This window comes from Oncorhynchus tshawytscha, linkage group LG04 (assembly GCF_018296145.1).
Source record: "Oncorhynchus tshawytscha isolate Ot180627B linkage group LG04, Otsh_v2.0, whole genome shotgun sequence".
Lineage (NCBI taxonomy): Eukaryota > Metazoa > Chordata > Actinopteri > Salmoniformes > Salmonidae > Oncorhynchus > Oncorhynchus tshawytscha.
Genome location: NC_056432.1, coordinates 10,623,255 through 10,646,785, shown reverse-complemented (window position 1 = coordinate 10,646,785; position 23,531 = coordinate 10,623,255). Strand labels below are relative to the sequence as shown.

At 37.8% G+C, this 23,531-nt stretch overlaps 1 protein-coding gene across 2 annotated transcripts in view; it reads left to right on the top strand.

Moving 5' to 3' along the window:
• LOC112249431 (glutamate receptor ionotropic, delta-2) overlaps nt 1-23,531 on the top strand; it is a 724,520-nt gene that overhangs the window by 599,526 nt on the left and 101,463 nt on the right. For both annotated transcript variants that reach the window (XR_006083189.1, XM_042320306.1), the window contains exon 12: nt 1,453-1,591. Coding sequence is in view for 1 of the 2 variants with exons in the window: in XM_042320306.1 (XP_042176240.1) it covers nt 1,453-1,591 (139 nt within the window). In the remaining variant the exon portion in view is untranslated. The remainder of the gene's footprint in view (nt 1-1,452; nt 1,592-23,531) is intronic.

Genomic DNA, 23,531 nt, shown 5'->3' with positions numbered 1-23,531 from the left:
GAGAATGATCTTCAGGGCACTATGGGAGAATGATCTTCAGGGCACTATGGGAGAATGATCTTCAGGGCACTATGGGAGTGTGATATTCGGGGGACTGGGAGCATGATGTTCAGGGGACATTTCGAAAATAAATAATGTCAATCTTTTTGTAAAGTAAAACACATGAGCTGGCGCACACCAATCATTTTTTTGTGTGTGGAGGTAAACTATAAACTATAAAAAATATAGAGACACTCCATATATAAACTCCCAGTCATTTATTGGGTAAATTACCAATGTTTCAGCATCACTGTGCCTTCTTCAGGGTCAGAATATTTTAGTCAAGAACACCCGATTGGAAAAACCCAAAGCATGTATTTTATCAAGGAAGAGACATGATAAGGAACTTGACTTTGTGGGCCTTCTCCTTTCTAAGTACAAAACAATCACTTGTGTTGTATGAATACCAAACATACAGTCAAAGCACTGAGAACATTTAAACTATTATTGTTCATTGAACAATAATACACAATACAATAACTGAAATATACAGACAAGAGTACATAAAGTTAACATAGACAGGGGTATTATGAGTCAGAAGAGAATGTACATTTGTCAAAAGTATTTTTTGCAAGTACTGTTTTTTTGTTTTTACATTACTAAATAACTTCACCATGATGTTTCATTTCTATTTTAAATAAATTAAAGAGGGGTTTGTTCTCCTCCCCTACTTCATCTTATGACTAAAGAATATTCTAAGAAACTCAAGCAAATGAACTATGAAAATGAAAATCGGGGTACATTTAAGAATATTTAAACTACTCTACAATAGCAACAACATTTAAACAGAACACACACAGCCTTCGGGCAATATGAGCTCATGTCAACTGAACATTTCCTTCATAAGACAGATAAACCCAGAGGACGGCACTGGATAGAGTGGGTGTCAAATATTTGATGAAGTCTTTGCTGAAGGGATTGAAATGCCTGGCACTTATTCCACATGCGAGCACAATGATCTGCGAGCTACAAGGATAAATGAGGCTAATTTTGAACAGGCTTCAATAAAGGCGAGGCTTCAGTTCTACAGATCCATCATGGAGCCGGGGCTGTCTTTTCGAGGCAGAGACTCCCCTTTCCCTCCCCTCCAGCGCCAAGGAAAGGTTTTGCATCAATACAGAGAACAAAACAGATGTGCTTTAGCCTTGTTTGAGCTGCCTGGCTGAGGACATATTCACTCTACATACAGCACACATCTGTCTCCTTATGAAAATGTGAAGAATGGAAGAAAACAGAGTTGGAAAAAATATTGTGTCCAGTCCACGCGCACTGGAGAGTCTGACTTGAATGTATGTTGTCTTGTGTGTGAAAAGTGAAATGTCTTCCTTGTAGAAAACGTTAATTATGCACAACCACACCTGACATTTGGCTGACATTAACCTCTTGTTTCTGTTGTCCTGGTCTTATTTTCAGGTGGTGAAGTTCCGTATACCACCCTGGCCACAAGGATGATGATGGGGGTATGGTGGCTCTTTGCTCTAATCGTCATCTCCTCCTACACGGCCAACCTGGCTGCCTTCCTCACCATCACCCGCATCGAGAACTCTATCCAGTAAGTACCACACCACTACTCCGGGTTGAAGTTTCCCCCAGGTACAGATCTAGGATCAGCTTCCATTCCTCTAATGCTAACCCTAACCATTAGTGGGGGAAATTCTAAACTGACCCCAGATCAGCATTTAAGGGCAACTTCATCCTTTTCCCACACCACCTCTGTCTTCATCATTGAGTGAAAACTGTCACACAGTACCAGAAATGTTTTACAGGCCAGGGTTGTTAAAATAAGAAGGGACGATATTTAATTGGGACTAGACTATTGGTTAATGTGGTTTCTTCAACCCACATGCTCATTATGTTACAGACCTTGATGTTGGATACATTTCCATTCAGGATCTGTTATGTTGGATACATTTCCATTCAGGAACTGTTATGTTGGATTCCATTCCATTCAGGATCTGTTATGTTGGATACATTTCCATTCAGGAACTGTTATGTTGGATACATTTCCATTCAGGAACTGTTATGTTGGATTCCATTCCATTGAGGAACTGTTATGTTGGATACATTTCCATTCAGGAACTGTTATGTTGGATACATTTCCATTGAGGAACTGTTATGTTGGATTCATTTCCATTGAGGAACTGTTATGTTGGATACATTTCCATTGAGGAACTGTTATGTTGGCTACATTTCCATTGAGGAACTGTTATGTTGGATACATTTCCATTCAGGAACTGTTATGTTGGATACATTTCCATTCAGGATCTGTTATTTTGGATTCCATTCCATTCAGGAACTGTTATGTTGGATACATTTCCATTCAGGAACTGTTATGTTGGATATACAGTATTTGTGGGTATAGGACATATATATAGGACATATTTATAGGACATATTACATGTTTGTGAAATTGAAATTAAACTCAGCACCTGTGTGTGTGTGTGTGTGTGTGTGTGTGTGTGTGTGTGTGTGTGTGTGTGTGTGTGTGTGTGTGTGTGTGTGTGTGTGTGTGTGTGTGTGTGTGTGTGTGTGTGTGTGTGTATGCGTGCGTGTGCGTGTGCGTGTGTTCTCTGGCTTACTATCAATCTGTCAGACCTGTGCTGGTTTCCAGAGCACAGACACATACTGATGCACAAGACATGCACACATACAATAGATTTACCTTTACCCAGACATACACACACACACACACACACACACACACACACACACACACACACACACACACACACACACACACACACACACACACACACACTCACACACACACACACACCGCTCAGGACCTCACACTGCAGTTGACAGACTGTGTATATAAATGAATCCCTGTGGGAATTTGCAGCCGTCCCACTGGACACAGACATCAGTTCAAGGTTTAGTTTTGATTGGTTGAATTCCACGTAAAATCAACGAAAAATGCAAATCCAATCCGTTTTCCAGGTTGATTTAATGTCATCATCCCACTCTTCTCTCTGTATAAACCGGGCAGCCTGCTGTTTTTGGAAAGATAGAGCGTCTGTCATCCCCCCTCCAGGGGCCAGTGAGGTCCTACGTTTTTTATTGTGTGTGGCACAAATCAGATCTATCATCCTGCAGGTGACGTCACCTGTGGCAGGTAACTGTTTTACGAGGACTCCATGGAGGACGCTATGGTGATTTACGAAGACTAAACTTTGTGCACTGTGCAACGCTAAAAGAAGACTAGAGTTAACCTGGGGGAGTGTGTGTGAGTCAACAGTTAGTAACACAACCTCCCACGCATGTCTTTAATAAGCATTTAGTAAGCCTTCTTTCTGCCGTCTCATCGTCATGACGCGTAAATCCCCACAGCTCGTTTGGCTAATCAGATTCCAGAATGCCTAGCAGTGATATAGTTAATTGTGCTTTGCAAGAAAATCTCATCTCGTTGCTCGATCTCACACACATACAGAGAGAGAGAGAGAGGGGGAGAGAGAGAGAGAGAGAGGGAGTTAGAGAGACCCCCCTTTTATTTTTCTACTTGCATGAGATGTCATTAATGAGTCCTTCTCAGATTGCTCCGTTCTACTTCTATGCAGCTAATTAGGATTTCCATAAATTTCAATGTATTATCTTTAATGTGTAGACTCTTCTGGGGTCATTACTGGAATAATTAGAGCCTAAATTCCACACCCAGGGGCCTGTTGTTTTAAAGAGGAGGGATGTGCTGCCTCAGTCAGGAAACCTTGCACGATTTATGTAATGTGCTTTTGGGGGGGGGCGGAGGGGGCTGTGATTTTTTAATTAGATGGTCTGTGATCTGATAAAAGTTTGATTACCATTTCGTCGAGTTTGGGAAGTGGAGCTCTCGCATCTCTACACTCTTTAGTCCTCATTCACATTTCAATCTATCTCTATCTACAGATAAGGGCCCTATAGGAAGGAGCCATATAGATTGTCTTAATAGCTATTTGCTCTGGCATCTATAGATGCCATCTATAGTATAGATCATTGAGTCAATGAAGCTGAATGGCTTGGCACAGTGACAAGAAGAAATATACATATATTTAAGTAATAATACTCTGAGGCAGGGCTGTGGCGGTCATGAAATTTTGTCGGCCGGTGATTATCAATCAAATAACTGCCGGTCTCATGGTAATTGACCATTAATTAAAATAAACACTGAGGAGGACCTTTGGAACGTCCACATTTTAAAAAGTATAATAAATCCATTTAATATAGCCCTACACCATCACAGGGAATCCATTCTTTATTTTAGACGGGTCGAAATATACATGATGTAGTCTATTTCAGAAGAACATACTCTTGAGTTGTCCTTATGTTAGGTCCTGATCTGGCTATGCCATGATATGGCTGTGGCCTACACCAGTTCATTTAGCGGACAAGATTTGCTTATAATTCCGTGGCATTATTTTTTATTATTATATTGTAGGAAGAATACAATTGAACATAGATAAATAAAATAGAAAGGATATTTTCTACAAATGATTTCCAAGGAAGTGTGCACATGCAGCTATTCTGTGTTGAGAGGTTAACTATATTCTTAATTTAGAGTTATTTATGCAACTTTAGTTGTGATACAAACGTTGGGCTATATGTTTAGATTTTTAATCAATTCTAAGGGTGCATGATATGACTCTAATGATGAAGGCATGATTTTTTTTTTTTTCGCGCAGGCTGCACAGACTTCATCAGTCTCTCATTCACAATTATACAAGCACTTGATAATATTCTCACCAGGCCTCGAATTTCTCGTCGGCATCCCCCTTGTGTGGCCATAATGCCCCCTAAGAAATCCATGAGTTTTGCAGTCAAAGTGGCATTTGTGCCCTTAAGCTGATTATAATCATTGTAATTCCCTTCTCCCAACTGCCTTGCTCCGAAGCACCTCTCACTCACATACATGGCTCTCTCAGATATCTCAATTCTTATTAGCCAATGCCCATCACTTGATCATGTCCTTCTCGCAGCTAAGTAGGCTACAAGTGAAGACAGAAACATCAGAGACACAACGGCAAGGAGCATATTGAAGATGTTAGTGGAACTGGCCACGTTTACTTTTTGTCAGCCAACATGATGAGTAACGAACAGCAAAAAGCAGTAGCGTATGTCAATCTATTATCCCCCATAGTACAAAAGTTGACATATTCTATTGGTCAACTTCGTCTTCTGTGCAAGTAATAAATATTCCAAATATATGCTGAACAGTTGTGGGATTCGATAGATCCCAAATTAATACAACCACTAGCATTAAAAAAACTTTTAATAGCAATGAGGCTGATGCAACAGATGAGAAAGTTTAGCTTAAAATGTTGATAAACTATTAGGCAGTGGTGGAAAATGGACCCAATTGTCATACTTGAGTAAAAGTAAAGATACCTTAATTACTCAAGAAAAAGTGAAAGTCACCCAGTAAAATACCACTTGAGTAAAAGTATTTGGATTTAAATATATTTAATTATCAAAAGTAAATGTAATTGCTCAAAAGTAAAAGTATAAATCATTTAAAAATCATTATATTAAGCAAATCAGATGGCACAATTGTTCTTGTTTTTTAAATTTAAGGATAGTCAGGGGCACACTCCAACACTCAAACATCAAAGCATTTGGGTTTAGTGAGTCCGCCAGATCAGAGGCAGTAGGGATGACCAGGGATGTTCTCCTGATAAGTGTGTGAATTGAACCATTTCCCTGTCCTGCTAAGCATTCAAAATGTAATGAGTACTTTTGGTGTCAGGGAAGATTTCTGGAGTAAAAAGTAAATTATTTTCTTCAGGAATATAGTGAAGTAAAAGATGTCAAAAATAGAAATAGTAAAGTACAGATGGACTAAAAAACTACTTAAGTAGTACTTTAAAGTATTTTTACTGAAGTAATTTACACCACTGCTATTAGGCTATTTCTTCACATTATAAGCGCAACAATGCTAAAAGCGTGAATGTTCCAAAATGCAATCAATTAGTGGGAAAAGACTGTTCTCAAAAGTGACCGCAAATGCATGTAATGCTTTATTATAATGGTGTATTGTTATGGTGAAAACTATCTTCCCCAAATTTGAAACTCAAACGCGACCTGTGTATCCCATTTATTCTCTACACCGATTGTAAAGCGGATTAATATGCTTAATTTTTATATGTTATTTGGCCACTTTAGTTGTGATACAAACCTTATCTAAACATATAGGCCTGTGGGATAGGCTACATGTGTGACTATGATCTGATAAAGTCGCAAAAGAAAAAAAGGCATGCGCTGTTTCTTGCCCTACTGTACACCCTGGGCATCATTCACAGGTGATAATACATCAGTCACAAGTGATAGGCTAATATTGTCACCCATTAGACTATTCTTAATATAATCTTGTCTTTACATATACTAAATAATATGTGTGAAATTAGTTTTGATTTAGAATGGACCATTATCATGCACCTTGCCAACCAGGTAGGCTATGCTCCTGTTGTAAAGCGAAACAATGTGCTTAATATGAGGAAAGTTGAGAAGGTAGGCTACTAATGACCATCAGTAGCATGTAGAGCTTGGAGAAGCCTAGTTACCATGACTAAACGGTCACATGGAATTTGACTGCGGTCATGACTTGTTACTGCCAGTGTGGCGGTAATACAGTCACCGTAACAGCCCTACTCTGAGATCTATCTGGATATGAAATTACAAATGATTGTTCAAAACTGAGTTTTGTGGACGATTTGTGAATCCTGTAGGAGGAGAGTGGAGCTGAAGCAGCAGAGCAGGGTCGGAACAGAACGTGTGAACAGTAGATAGATAGGACTTGGTAGACACTGTGGGCGGATTGATAAAAGAGGTGAGATGGAGGACTGTGGATTTGTTTCAGAAAAAAAGAAAAAGAAAAAAAGAAAAAGAGAGAGAATAGAAGTGATGAGATGAGCGAGATGAGATGTAGCAGAAGGATGAGTATGAGGATGGACTGAGGGAAAAAGTTATTTAGAGGACGTAGCACTCTCTGTCTCTCTCTCTCCGTCATAACCCAATCTCATACCACAGATGTCATATTTTCTGCTTTACTACAGACGGCAATAAAATACCTGAGCAGTTTCCTTCCTCTCCGGCAACTGAGTTAGGAAGGACGCTTGTATCTTCGTAGTGACTGGGTGTGTTGAAAGTGTAATTAATAACTTCACCATGCTCAAAGGGATATTCAAAGTGTGCTTTTTTTATACCCATCTACCAATATGTGCCCTTTCTTTGCGAGGCATTGGAAAACCTCCTGGTCTTTGTCATTGAGTCTGTGTTTAAAATTCACTGCTCGAACAGGGATCTTACAGATAATTGCATGTGTGGGGTACACTATTAATGCATACAGATTCCATGCAACTTATTATGTGACTTCTTCAGCACAGTTTTACTCCTGAACTTATTTAGGCTTGCCATAACAACGGGGTTGAATACTTGACTCGACATTTCAGCTTTTCATTTTTAATAATAAAATATGATTAGTGTCATTCCACTTTGACATTATGGGGTATTGTGTGTAGGTCAGTGAATGTTTTTTTCTACATTTAATTCATTTTAAATTCAGGCTGTAACACAACAAAAAGTGGAAAAATTCAAGGGGTGTGAATACTTTCTGAAGGCACTGTATATACACACAGGGTACCCGTTCTGAGTCGATGTGCAGGGGTACGAGGTAATTGAGGTAGATATGTGCAAATAACTAGGAATAAAGTGACAGATAGTAAACAGTAGCAGCAGCGTATGTGATGAATCAAAAAAGTTAGTGCAAAAAGAGGTCAATGCAGATAGTCCGGGTAGCTATTTGGTTAACTATTTAACAAACTATTTAGTAGTCTTACGTCTTGGGGTAGAAGCTGTTCCCTGTTTGTTCCAGACCTGGTTCATCATTACCGCTTGCGGTGGTTGCGGTAACAGAGTGAACAGTCTATGACTAGGATGCTGGAGTCTTTGACAATTTTTTGGGCTTTCCTCTAACACCGCCTGGTACAGAGTTCCTGGATGGCAGGGAGCTCGGCCCCAGTGATGTACTGGGCTGTACGCACTACCCTCTGTAGCTCCTTCCAGTCGGATGCCGAGCAGTTTCCATACCAAGCTGTGATGCAGCCAGTCAAGATGCTCTCAATGGTGCAGCTGTAGACATGTTTGAGGATCTGAGGGCCTATGCCAAATCTTTTCAGCCTCCTGAGGGGAAATCTCTTCATAACTGTGTTGTTGTGTATGGACCATGCTAGATCCTTACTGATTTGGACACCAAGGAACTTGAAGCTCTGACCTACTCCACTACAGCCCTGTCAATGTGAGTGGGGGTGTGCTTGGCCCACCATTTCCTGTAGTCTACAATCAGTTAGTTTTTCTTGCGGACAATGACTGAGTGGTTGTTGTTCTGGCACCACACTGCTAGGTCTCTGAGGTCTCTGACCTCCGTATAGGCTGTCTACAGGAAGTACATCCTTGGGTCTACAGGGGACTAAGCACGCATACCTGGGGGTGGCTCGTCAGGATGTCCAGGAACCAGTTTCAGAGGGAAGTGTTCAGTTCCAGGGTCCTTAGCTTAGTGATGAGCTTGGAGGGTACTATTGTGTTGAATGCTGAGCTGTAGTCAATGAACAGCATTCTCATATAGGTGTTCTTCTTATCCATGTGTAAAAGGGCAGTCTGGAGTGCAATAGAGATTGTGAGATATGTGAATTGGAGTGGGTCCAGGGTGTCTGGGTAATGGTGTTGATGTGAGCCATGACCAGCCTTTCAAAGCATGTCATGTCTACAGACGTGAGTGCTACGGGGCGATAGTCATTTACACAGGTTACCTTGGCATTCTTGGGCACAGGGACTATGGTGGTCTGCTTGAAACATGTACGTATTACAGGCGGGGTCAGGCAGAGGTTGAAAATGTCAGTGAAGACACTTGCCAGCTGGTCAGCGCATTGCTCTCAGTACGTGTCCTGGTAATCCGTCTGAATGTTAACCTGTTTAAAGGTCTTACTCAAATCGGCTATAGAGAGCATGATCACACAGTCGTCCTGAACAGCTGTTACTGTCATGCATGGTTCAGTGTTGCTTGCCTCGAGCATAGAAGGCATTTAGCTTGTCTAGTAGGCTTGCGTCCCTGGGCAGTTTGCGGCTGGGTTTCCCTATATAATTTGTGATAATTTGCAAGCCCTGCCACAGCCGATAAGCATCAGAGCCAGTGTAGTAGGATTCCATCTTGTCCTGTATTGACGCTTTGCCTGTTTGATGGATTGTCGGACACTGCTACCATGATTACAGATAGTCCTGAATGAATCATGAATAATGATGAGTGAGAAAGTTACAGACACAAAAATATCATACCCCCAAGACATTTTAACCTCTCACCATTACAATAACAGGGGTGGCTAGTATTTTTTGACGGTATGATATGTGTGTGTCTGTAACTTTCTCACTCATGATTAATCACAATTTATTCATGATTATCTGTAATCATGGTAGCATTCACATTAATGAAGAAGTTTTAAGAAACTAATTATATTCTTATTTACAATAAAAGTCACTACAAAATGACAAAATATATTATTTACCATTCATTTCTATTGTGCACAAAATCATCTGAAACAACCAAAACAAACAGCAAATGCATCCAACAAGTGTGTAGAGTCACAATCTTGATGTAGTCATCGGAAAGGGAGATACCTAGTTAGTTGTACAACTGAACGCATTCAACTGAAATGTGTCTTCCACATTTGACCCAACCCCTCTGAATCAGGGAGGTGCGGGGGCTGCCTTAGGTGACATCCACGTCATCTGTGCACGGGGAACAGTGGGTTAACTGCCTTGCTCAGGGGCAGAATGATAGGTTTTAACTTTGTCAGCTTGGGGATTCAATCCAGCAACCTTTTGGTTACTGGCCCAATGCTCCTACTCGCCAGGCTACCTGCCGCCCCATTGTGTGCAATAAATATGAGACCAAACACTTTCCACTACTTTAATACACATAAGTTCAATTGGCCCAATATAGGGGGACTATGTACAAAAAGTGCTATAATATCTAAACGGTTCACGATATGGATGAAAATGCTCTCAAATTAAAGCTGACATTCTGCACTTTAACCTCATATTTATTGTATAATTTCAAACCCAGAGCCAAAACATCAAAAAATACTTTTGTCTCAATATAATCAAGGTATAAAAGTATTATTTTCAAATCCAATCTCATTTTGGGCTAAGTTGTGGTTGTGCAGTGTAAAAATAATAAGAATAATTTTCCGCCTGACCATTCGCTCAGACAAAAATCGTCCCGTGGCTGAATCTAGTTCCCTCCCTAGAAAATGTGTTAGCTTCCTGTACAACTGATCTCTAAAGACAGTCACAAAGGCAATAATCAAGTGATGTTAAGTCCATTTCCTTGTTCAATGAACAGCTCGGCTAAAGTGGGACAAACAAAAACACAGGCCAAAATGACAGAGGAGCTGAAGAGGGATGCCTTAATAGATGTTCAGGTTTAGACGCCAGACTGATAAGCTTTGTCCCAAACTGCACCCTATTCCCTATCTAACGCACTACTTAACTAGAGCCCTATGGTCAATTGTAGTGCACTACATAACAAGCAGGGGGCCATTTGAGACCGTGGTCTGCCACTCCCGCACCCACCCCACCATCACACTCAACCTATCTCCATGTAGCTACACATTACCTAAGGAGAATCTCCCCTTAAACATTTGGCGGCAAAGATCATTAAAACCTTCAAAGGGGTTTGAGAGTAGCTGGAGAGAGTGGGGGGATGGATTGAGTGAGTGAAAGGGGGGGAGTATGCTTATGTAATAGTATTCAATAGTAATCCTCTTAAGGTAAAATATCTCCCAAAAATATAAATAACTTGTATTAAGCCTTTTTTGGGGTTAAAATAAACACATCTGCCAATGATGTTAAAGAATTTATCTTGGTAAGAAGAAACAAAAACCCACATTTAAAGTGAATTATCACTCAATTAACATATTTAGGTTTGCTTAGATTTCACTTTTTGCAGCGTAAAATTCTTGACAGCCTTAATAATGACAGAACAGTCATAGTAGTGATGGTAAGAACATAAGAGTCTTAGTAGTGATGTAACAACAGAAGAGTCTTAGTAGTGATGTAACAACAAAAGAGTTTTAGTAGTGATGGTAACAACATAAGAGTTTTAGTAGTGATGTAACAACATAAGAGTTTTAGTAGTGATGTAACAACAGAAGAGTCTTAGTAGTGATGTAACAACAAAAGAGTTTTAGTAGTGATGTAACAACATAAGAGTTTTAGTAGTGATGTAACAACAGAAGAGTTTTAGTAGTGATGTAACAACATAAGAGTTTTAGTAGTGATGTAACAACAGAAGAGGCATAGTAGTGATGGTAACAACATAAGAGTTTTAGTAGTGATGGTAACAACATAAGAGTTTTAGTAGTGATGTAACAACATAAGAGTTTTAGTAGTGATGTAACAACAGAAGAGTTTTAGTAGTGATGTAACAACATAAGAGTTTTAGTAGTGATGTAACAACATAAGAGTTTTAGTAGTGACGGTAACAACATAAGAGTCATAGTAGTGATGGTAACAACATAAGAGTCTTAGTAGTGATGATAACAACATAAGAGTTTTAGTAGTGATGTAACAACAGAAGAGTTTTAGTAGTGATGTAACAACAGAAGAGTTTTAGTAGTGATGTAACAACAAAAGAGTTTTAGTAGTGATGTAACAACATAAGAGTTTTAGTAGTGATGGTAACAACATAAGAGTTTTAGTAGTGATGTAACAACAGAAGAGTTTTAGTAGTGATGTAACAACATAAGAGTTTTAGTAGTGATGTAACAACATAAGAGTCTTAGTAGTGATGTAACAACAAAAGAGTTTTAGTAGTGATGTAACAACATAAGAGTCTTAGTAGTGATGGTAACAACATAAGAGTTTTAGTAGTGATGTAACAACAGAAGAGTTTTAGTAGTGATGGTAACAACAGACGTTTTATAGTAGTGATGGTAACAACATAAGAGTCTTTGTAGTGATGGTAACAACAGAAGAGTCATAGTAGTGATGGTAACAACAGACGTTTAATAGTAGTGATGGTAACAACAGAAGCGTTATAGTAGTGATGGTAACAACAGACGTTTAATAGTAGTGATGGTATCAACAGAAGCGTTATAGTAGTGATGGTAACAACAGAAGAGTCATAGTAGTGATGGTAACAACAGAAGCGTTATAGTAGTGATGGTAACAACAGGCGTTTAATAGTAGTGATGGTAACAACAGAAGCATTATAGTAGTGATGGTAACAACAGACGTTTTATAGTAGTGATGGTACCAACAGAAGCGTTATAGTAGTGATGGTAACAACAGACGTGTAATAGTAGTGATGGTAAAAACAGAAGCGTTATAGTAGTGATGGGAACAACAGACGTTTTATAGTAGTGATGGTAACAACAGACGTTTAATAGTAGTGATGGTAACAACAGACATTTTATAGTGGTGATGGTAACAACAGAAGAGTCATAGTAGTGATGGTAACAACAGAAGCGTTATAGTAGTGATGGGAACAACAGACGTTTTATAGTAGTGATGGTAACAACAGAATAGTAGTGATCTAACAACAGATGTTTAATAGTAGTGATGGTAACAACAGACGTTTAATAGTAGTGATGGGAACAACAGACGTTTAATAGTAGTGATGGTAACAACAGAAGCGTTATAGTAGTGATCTAACAACAGACGTTTAATAGTAGTGATGGGAACAACAGAAGAGTCATAGTAGTGATGGTAACAACAGACGTTTAATCGTAGTGATGGTAACAACAGAAGAGTCATAGTAGTGATGGTAACAACAGAATGTAGTGATGGTAACAACAGAAGAGTCATAGTAGTGATGGTAAAAACAGACGTTTAATAGTGGTGATGGTAACAACAGACGTTTAATAGTAGTGATGGTAACAACAGAAGCTTTATAGTAGTGATGGTAACAACAGACGTTTAATAGTAGTGATGGTAACAACAGAAGCGTTATAGTAGTGATGGTAACAACAGAAGAGTCATAGTAGTGATGGTAACAACAGACGTTTTATAGTGATGGTAACAACAGATTTAATAGTAGTGATGGTAACAACAGATGTTTAATAGTGGTGATGGTAACAACATATGTTTTATAGTAGTGATGGTAACAACAGACGTTTAATAGTAGTGATGGTAACAACAGACGTTTAATAGTAGTGATGGTAACAACAGACGTTTAATAGTAGTGATGGTAACAACAGACGTTTAATAGTAGTGATGGTAACAACAGACGTTTTATAGTAGTGATGGTAACAACAGAAGAGTCATAGTAGTGATGGTAACAACAGACGTTTTATAGTAGTGATGGTAACAACAGACGTTTTATAGTAGTGATGGTAACAACAGAAGAGTCATAGTAGTGATGGTAACAACAGACGTTTTATAGTAGTGATGGTAACAACAGACGTTTAATAGTAGTGATGGTAACAACAGATGTTTAATAGTGGTGATGGTAACAACAGACGTTTTATAGTAGTGATGGTAACAACAGACGTTTAATAGTAGTGATGGTAACAACAGACGTTTTATAGTAGTGATGGTAACAACAGACGTTTAATAGTAGTGATGGTAACAACAGACGTTTAATAGTAGTGATGGTAACAACAGACGTTTTATAGTAGTGATGGTAACAACAGAAGAGTCATAGTAGTGATGGTAACAACAGACGTTTTATAGTAGTGATGGTAACAACAGACGAGTCATAGTAGTGATGGTAACAACAGACGTTTTATAGTGGTGATGGTAACAACAGACGTTTAATAGTAGTGATGGTAACAACAGACGTTTTAGTAGTGATGGTAACAACAGACGTTTAATAGTGATGTGAAGAGTCATTGGTGATGGTAACAACAGACGTTTAATAGTAGTGATGGTAACAACAGACGTTTAATAGTAGTGATGGTAACAACAGAAGCGTTATAGTAGTGATGGTAACAACAGACGTTTTATAGTAGTGATGGTACCAACAGAAGCGTTATAGTAGTGATGGTAACAACAGAAGAGTCATAGTAGTGATGGTAACAACAGAAGCGTTATAGTAGTGATGGGAACAACAGACGTTTTATAGTAGTGATGGTAACAACAGACGTTTAATAGTAGTGATGGTAACAACAGACATTTTATAGTGGTAATGGTAACAACAGAAGAGTCATAGTAGTGATGGTAACAACAGACATTTAATAGTAGTGATGGTAACAACAGACGTTTAATAGTAGTGATGGTAACAACAGAAGCGTTATAGTAGTGATCTAACAACAGATGTTTAATAGTAGTGATGGTAACAACAGACGTTTAATAGTAGTGATGGTAACAACAGACGTTTAATAGTAGTGATGGTAACAACAGAAGCGTTATAGTAGTGATCTAACAACAGATGTTTAATAGTAGTGATGGGAACAACAGAAGAGTCATAGTAGTGATGGTAACAACAGACGTTTAATCGTAGTGATGGTAACAACAGAAGAGTCATAGTAGTGATGGTAACAACAGACGTTTAATCGTAGTGATGGTAACAACAGAAGAGTCATAGTAGTGATGGTAAAAACAGACGTTTAATAGTAGTGATGGTAACAACAGACGTTTAATAGTAGTGATGGTAACAACAGAAGCTTTATAGTAGTGATGGTAACAACAGACGTTTAATAGTAGTGATGGTAACAACAGAAGCGTTATAGTAGTGATGGTAACAACAGAAGAGTCATAGTAGTGATGGTAACAACAGACGTTTTATAGTAGTGATGGTAACAACAGACGTTTAATAGTAGTGATGGTAACAACAGATGTTTAATAGTGGTGATGGTAACAACAGAAGAGTCATTTAATAGTAGTGATGGTAACAACAGACGTTTATAGTAGTGATGGTAACAACAGACATTTAATAGTAGTGATGGTAACAACAGACGTTTAATAGTAGTGATGGTAACAACAGAAGTTCATAGTAGTGATGGTAACAACAGAAGAGTCATAGTAGTGATGGTAACAACAGACGTTTTATAGTAGTGATGGTAACAACAGACGTTTATAGTAGTGATGGTAACAACAGAAGAGTCATTTGATGGTAACAACAGACGTTTTATAGTAGTGATGGTAACAACAGACGTTTAATAGTAGTGATGGTAACAACAGATGTTTAATAGTGGTGATGGTAACAACAGACGTTTTATAGTAGTGATGGTAACAACAGACGTTTAATAGTAGTGATGGTAACAACAGACGTTTAATAGTAGTGATGGTAACAACAGACGTTTAATAGTAGTGATGGTAACAACAGACGTTTAATAGTAGTGATGGTAACAACAGACGTTTTATAGTAGTGATGGTAACAACAGAAGAGTCATAGTAGTGATGGTAACAACAGACGTTTTATAGTAGTGATGGTAACAACAGAAGAGTCATAGTAGTGATGGTAAAAACAGTGGTGATGGTAACAACAGACGTTTAATAGTAGTGATGGTAACAACAGACGTTTTATAGTAGTGATGGTAACAACAGACGTTTAATATTAGTGATGGTAACAACAGAAGAGTCATTGTAGTGATGGTAACAACAGACGTTTAATAGTAGTGATGGTAACAACAGACGTTTAATAGTAGTGATGGTAACAACAGAAGCGTTATAGTAGTGATGGTAACAACAGGCGTTTTATAGTAGTGATGGTAACAACAGACGTTTAATAGTAGTGATGGTAACAACAGACGTTTTATAGTAGTGATGGTAACAACAGACGTTTAATCGTAGTGATGGTAACAACAGAAGAGTCATAGTAGTGATGGTAACAACAGACGTTTAATCGTAGTGATGGTAACAACAGAAGAGTCATAGTAGTGATGGTAACAACAGACGTTTAATCGTAGTGATGGTAACAACAGAAGCTTTATAGTAGTGATGGTAACAACAGACGTTTAATAGTGGTGCTGGGACAACAGACGTTTAATAGTAGTGATGGTAACAACAGATGTTTAATAGTGGTGATGGTAACAACAGACGTTTAATAGTGGTGATGGTAACAACAGACGTTTAATAGTAGTGATGGTAACAACAGAAGCTTTATAGTAGTGATGGTAACAACAGAAGCGTTATAGTAGTGATGGTGACAACAGAAGAGTCATAGTAGTGATGGTAACAACAGACGTTTAATCGTAGTGATGGTAACAACAGAAGAGTCATAGTAGTGATGGTAACAACAGACGTTTAATCGTAGTGATGGTAACAACAGAAGCTTTATAGTAGTGATGGTAACAACAGACGTTTAATAGTGGTGATGGGACAACAGACGTTTAATAGTAGTGATGGTAACAACAGATGTTTAATAGTGGTGATGGTAACAACAGACGTTTAATAGTGGTGATGGTAACAACAGACGTTTAATAGTAGTGATGGTAACAACAGAAGCTTTATAGTAGTGATGGTAACAACAGAAGCGTTATAGTAGTGATGGTAACAACAGAAGAGTCATAGTAGTGATGGTAACAACAGACGTTTTATAGTAGTGATGGTAACAACAGACGTTTAATAGTAGTGATGGTAACAACAGATGTTTAATAGTGGTGATGGTAACAACAGATGTTTTATAGTAGTGATGGTAACAACAGACGTTTAATAGTAGTGATGGTAACAACAGACGTTTTATAGTAGTGATGGTAACAACAGACGTTTAATAGTAGTGATGGTAACAACAGACATTTAATAGTAGTGATGGTAACAATAGGCATTTAATAGTAGTGATGGGAACAACAGAAGAGTCATAGTAGTGATGATACCAACAGACGTTTTATATTAGTGATGGTAACAACAGACGTTTAATAGTAGTGATGGTAACAACAGACGTTTAATAGTAGTGATGGTAACAACAGACGTTTAATACTAGTGATGGTAACAACAGACGTTTTATAGTAGTGATGGTATCAACAGAAGCGTTATAGTAGTGATGGTAACAACAGAAGAGTCATGGTAGTGATGGTAACAACAGATGTTTTATAGTAGTGATGGTAACAACAGACGTTTAATAGTAGTGATGGTAACAACAGACGTTTTATAGTAGTGATGGTAACAACAGACGTTTAATATTAGTGATGGTAACAACAGAAGAGTCATTGTAGTGATGGTAACAACAGACGTTTTATATTAGTGATGGTAACAACAGACGTTTTATAGTAGTGATGGTAACAACAGAAGAGTCATAGTAGTGATGGTAACAACAGACGTTTTATAGTAGTGATGGTAACAACAGACGTTTAATAGTAGTGATGGTAACAACAGACGTTTTATAGTAGTGATGGTAACAACAGACGTTTAATAGTAGTGATGGTAACAACAGATGTTTAATAGTGGTGATGGTAACAACAGACGTTTTATAGTAGTGATGGTAACAACAGACGTTTTATAGTAGTGATGGTAACAACAGACGTTTAATAGTAGTGATGGTGACAACAGACGTTTTATAGTAGTGATGGTAACAACAGATGTTTAATAGTAGTGATGGTAACAACAGACGTTTAATAGTAGTGATGGTAACAACAGACGTTTTATAGTAGTGATGGTAACAACAGACGTTTAATCGTAGTGATGGTAACAACAGAAGAGTCATAGTAGTGATGGTAACAACAGACGTTTAATCGTAGTGATGGTAACAACAGAAGAGTCATAGTAGTGATGGTAACAACAGACGTTTAATCGTAGTGATGGTAACAACAGAAGCTTTATAGTAGTGATGGTAACAACAGACGTTTAATAGTGGTGATGGGACAACAGACGTTTAATAGTAGTGATGGTAACAACAGATGTTTAATAGTGGTGATGGTAACAACAGACGTTTAATAGTGGTGATGGTAACAACAGACGTTTAATAGTAGTGATGGTAACAACAGAAGCTTTATAGTAGTGATGGTAACAACAGACGTTTAATCGTAGTGATGGTAACAACAGAAGAGTCATAGTAGTGATGGTAACAACAGACGTTTAATCGTAGTGATGGTAACAACAGACGTTTAATAGTAGTGATGGTAACAACAGAAGCGTTATAGTAGTGATGGTAACAACAGACGTTTTATAGTAGTGATGGTAACAACAGAAGCGTTATAGTAGTGATGGTAACAACAGACGTTTAATAGTAGTGATGGTAACAACAGACGTTTAATAGTAGTGATGGTAACAACAGACGTTTTATAGTAGTGATTGTAACAACAGACGTTTAATCGTAGTGATGGTAACAACAGAAGAGTCATAGTAGTGATGGTAACAACAGACGTTTAATCGTAGTGATGGTAACAACAGAAGAGTCATAGTAGTGATGGTAACAACAGACGTTTAATCGTAGTGATGGTAACAACAGAAGCTTTATAGTAGTGATGGTAACAACAGACGTTTAATAGTGGTGATGGGACAACAGACGTTTAATAGTAGTGATGGTAACAACAGATGTTTAATAGTGGTGATGGTAACAACAGACGTTTAATAGTGGTGATGGTAACAACAGACGTTTAATAGTAGTGATGGTAACAACAGAAGCTTTATAGTAGTGATGGTAACAACAGAAGCGTTATAGTAGTGATGGTAACAACAGAAGAGTCATAGTAGTGATGGTAACAACAGACGTTTAATCGTAGTGATGGTAACAACAGAAGAGTCATAGTAGTGATGGTAACAACAGACGTTTAATAGTGGTGATGGTAACAACAGACATTTTATATTAGTGATGGTAACAACAGACGTTTAATAGTAGTGATGGTAACAACAGAAGCGTTATAGTAGTGATGGTAACAACAGAAGAGTCATAGTAGTGATGGTAACAACAGACGTTTTATAGTAGTGATGGTAACAACAGACGTTTAATAGTAGTGATGGTAACAACAGACGTTTTATAGTAGTGATGGTAACAACAGACATTTAATAGTAGTGATGGTAACAATAGGCATTTAATAGTAGTGATGGGTACAACAGAAGAGTCATAGTAGTGATGGTAACAACAGACGTTTTATATTAGTGATGGTAACAACAGACGTTTAATAGTAGTGATGGTAACAACAGACGTTTAATAGTAGTGATGGTAACAACAGACGTTTAATAGTAGTGATGGTAACAACAGACGTTTAATAGTAGTGATGGTAACAACAGACGTTTTATAGTAGTGATGGTAACAACAGACGTTTAATAGTAGTGGTGGTAACAACAGATGTTTAATAGTAGTGATGGTAACAACAGAAGAGTCATAGTAGTGATGGTAACAACAGACATTTAATAGTGATGGTAACAACAGACATTTAATAGTAGTGATGGGAACAACAGACGTTTAATCGTAGTGATGGTAACAACAGAAGAGTCATAGTAGTGATGGTAACAACAGACGTTTAATCGTAGTGATGGTAACAACAGAAGCTTTATAGTAGTGATGGTAACAACAGACGTTTTATAGTAGTGATGGTAACAACAGACGTTTAATAGTAGTGATGGTAACAACAGATGTTTAATAGTGGTGATGGTAACAACAGACATTTTATAGTAGTGATGGTAACAACAGACGTTTAATAGTAGTGATGGTAACAACAGAAGCTTTATAGTAGTGATGGTAACAACAGACGTTTTATAGTAGTGATGGTAACAACAGACGTTTAATATTAGTGATGGTAACAACAGAAGAGTCATTTAGTGATGGTAACAACAGACGTTTAATAGTAGTGATGGTAACAACAGACGTTTAATAGTAGTGATGGTAACAACAGAAGCGTTATAGTAGTGATGGTAACAACAGGCGTTTTATAGTAGTGATGGTAACAACAGACGTTTAATAGTAGTGATGGTAACAACAGACGTTTTATAGTAGTGATGGTAACAACAGACGTTTAATCGTAGTGATGGTAACAACAGAAGAGTCATAGTAGTGATGGTAACAACAGACGTTTAATCGTAGTGATGGTAACAACAGAAGAGTCATAGTAGTGATGGTAACAACAGACGTTTAATCGTAGTGATGGTAACAACAGAAGCTTTATAGTAGTGATGGTAACAACAGACGTTTAATAGTGGTGATGGGACAACAGACGTTTAATAGTAGTGATGGTAACAACAGATGTTTAATAGTGGTGATGGTAACAACAGACGTTTAATAGTGGTGATGGTAACAACAGACGTTTAATAGTAGTGATGGTAACAACAGAAGCTTTATAGTAGTGATGGTAACAACAGACGCGTTTAGTAGTGATGGTACAACAGAAGAGTCATAGTAGTGATGGTAACAACAGACGTTTAATTTAATAGTAGTGATGGTAACAACAGATGTTTAATAGTGGTGATGGTAACAACAGACGTTTTATAGTAGTGATGGTAACAACAGACGTTTAATAGTAGTGATGGTAACAACAGACGCTTTATAGTAGTGATGGTAACAACAGACGTTTAATAGTAGTGATGGTAACAACAGACGTTTAATAGTAGTGGTGGTAACAACAGACGTTTATAGTAGTGATGTAACAACAGAAGAGTCATAGTAGTGATGGTAACAACAGACGTTTTAACAACAGAAGAGTCATAGTAGTGATGGTAACAACAGACGTTTTATAGTGGTGATGGTAACAACAGACGTTTAATAGTAGTGATGGTAACAACAGACGTTTTATAGTAATGGTAACAACAGACGTTTAATAGTGATGGTAACAACAGAAGAGTCATTGGTGATGGTAACAACAGACGTTTAATAGTAGTGATGGTAACAACAGACGTTTAATAGTAGTGATGGTAACAACAGAAGCGTTATAGTAGTGATGGTAACAACAGACGTTTTATAGTAGTGATGGTAACAACAGACGTTTAATAGTAGTGATGGTAACAACAGACGTTTTATAGTAGTGATGGTAACAACAGTTTAATCGAGTGATGGTAACAACAGAAGAGTCATAGTAGTGATGGTAACAACAGACGTTTAATCGTAGTGATGGTAACAACAGAAGAGTCATAGTAGTGATGGTAACAACAGACGTTTAATCGTAGTGATGGTAACAACAGAAGCTTTATAGTAGTGATGGTAACAACAGACGTTTAATAGTGGTGCTGGGACAACAGACGTTTAATAGTAGTGATGGTAACAACAGATGTTTAATAGTGGTGATGGTAACAACAGACGTTTAATAGTGGTGATGGTAACAACAGACGTTTAATAGTAGTGATGGTAACAACAGAAGCTTTATAGTAGTGATGGTAACAACAGAAGCGTTATAGTAGTGATGGTGACAACAGAAGAGTCATAGTAGTGATGGTAACAACAGACGTTTAATCGTAGTGATGGTAACAACAGAAGAGTCATAGTAGTGATGGTAACAACAGACGTTTAATCGTAGTGATGGTAACAACAGAAGCTTTATAGTAGTGATGGTAACAACAGACGTTTAATAGTGGTGATGGGACAACAGACGTTTAATAGTAGTGATGGTAACAACAGATGTTTAATAGTGGTGATGGTAACAACAGACGTTTAATAGTGGTGATGGTAACAACAGACGTTTAATAGTAGTGATGGTAACAACAGAAGCTTTATAGTAGTGATGGTAACAACAGAAGCGTTATAGTAGTGATGGTAACAACAGAAGAGTCATAGTAGTGATGGTAACAACAGACGTTTTATAGTAGTGATGGTAACAACAGACGTTTAATAGTAGTGATGGTAACAACAGATGTTTAATAGTGGTGATGGTAACAACAGACGTTTTATAGTAGTGATGGTAACAACAGACGTTTTATAGTAGTGATGGTAACAACAGACGTTTTATAGTAGTGATGGTAACAACAGACGTTTAATAGTAGTGATGGTAACAACAGACATTTAATAGTAGTGATGGTAACAATAGGCATTTAATAGTAGTGATGGGAACAACAGAAGAGTCATAGTAGTGATGATACCAACAGACGTTTTATATTAGTGATGGTAACAACAGACGTTTAATAGTAGTGATGGTAACAACAGACGTTTAATAGTAGTGATGGTAACAACAGACGTTTAATACTAGTGATGGTAACAACAGACGTTTTATAGTAGTGATGGTATCAACAGAAGCGTTATAGTAGTGATGGTAACAACAGAAGAGTCATGGTAGTGATGGTAACAACAGATGTTTTATAGTAGTGATGGTAACAACAGACGTTTAATAGTAGTGATGGTAACAACAGACGTTTTATAGTAGTGATGGTAACAACAGACGTTTAATATTAGTGATGGTAACAACAGAAGAGTCATTGTAGTGATGGTAACAACAGACGTTTTATATTAGTGATGGTAACAACAGACGTTTTATAGTAGTGATGGTAACAACAGAAGAGTCATAGTAGTGATGGTAACAACAGACGTTTTATAGTAGTGATGGTAACAACAGACGTTTAATAGTAGTGATGGTAACAACAGACGTTTTATAGTAGTGATGGTAACAACAGACGTTTAATATTAGTGATGGTAACAACAGAAGAGTCATTGTAGTGATGGGAACAACAGATGTTTAATAGCAGTGATGGTAACAACAGACGTTTAATAGTAGTGATGGTAACAACAGAAGCGTTATAGTAGTGATGGGAACAACAGATGTTTAATAGTAGTGATGGGAACAACAGAAGCTTTATAGTAGTGATGGTAACAACAGACATTTAATAGTAGTGATGGTAACAACAGACGACAACAGACGTTTTATAGTAGTGATGGTAACAACAGACGTTTTATAGTAGTGATGGTAACAACAGAAGAGTCATAGTAGTGATGGTAACAACAGACGTTTAATCGTAGTGATGGTAACAACAGAAGAGTCATAGTAGTGATGGTAACAACAGACGTTTAATCGTAGTGATGGTAACAACAGAAGCTTTATAGTAGTGATGGTAACAACAGACGTTTAATAGTGGTGATGGGACAACAGACGTTTAATAGTAGTGATGGTAACAACAGATGTTTAATAGTGGTGATGGTAACAACAGACGTTTAATAGTGGTGATGGTAACAACAGACGTTTAATAGTAGTGATGGTAACAACAGAAGCTTTATAGTAGTGATGGTAACAACAGACGTTTAATCGTAGTGATGGTAACAACAGAAGAGTCATAGTAGTGATGGTAACAACAGACGTTTAATCGTAGTGATGGTAACAACAGACGTTTAATAGTAGTGATGGTAACAACAGAAGCGTTATAGTAGTGATGGTAACAACAGACGTTTTATAGTAGTGATGGTAACAACAGAAGCGTTATAGTAGTGATGGTAACAACAGACGTTTAATAGTAGTGATGGTAACAACAGACGTTTAATAGTAGTGATGGTAACAACAGACGTTTTATAGTAGTGATTGTAACAACAGACGTTTAATCGTAGTGATGGTAACAACAGAAGAGTCATAGTAGTGATGGTAACAACAGACGTTTAATCGTAGTGATGGTAACAACAGAAGAGTCATAGTAGTGATGGTAACAACAGACGTTTAATCGTAGTGATGGTAACAACAGAAGCT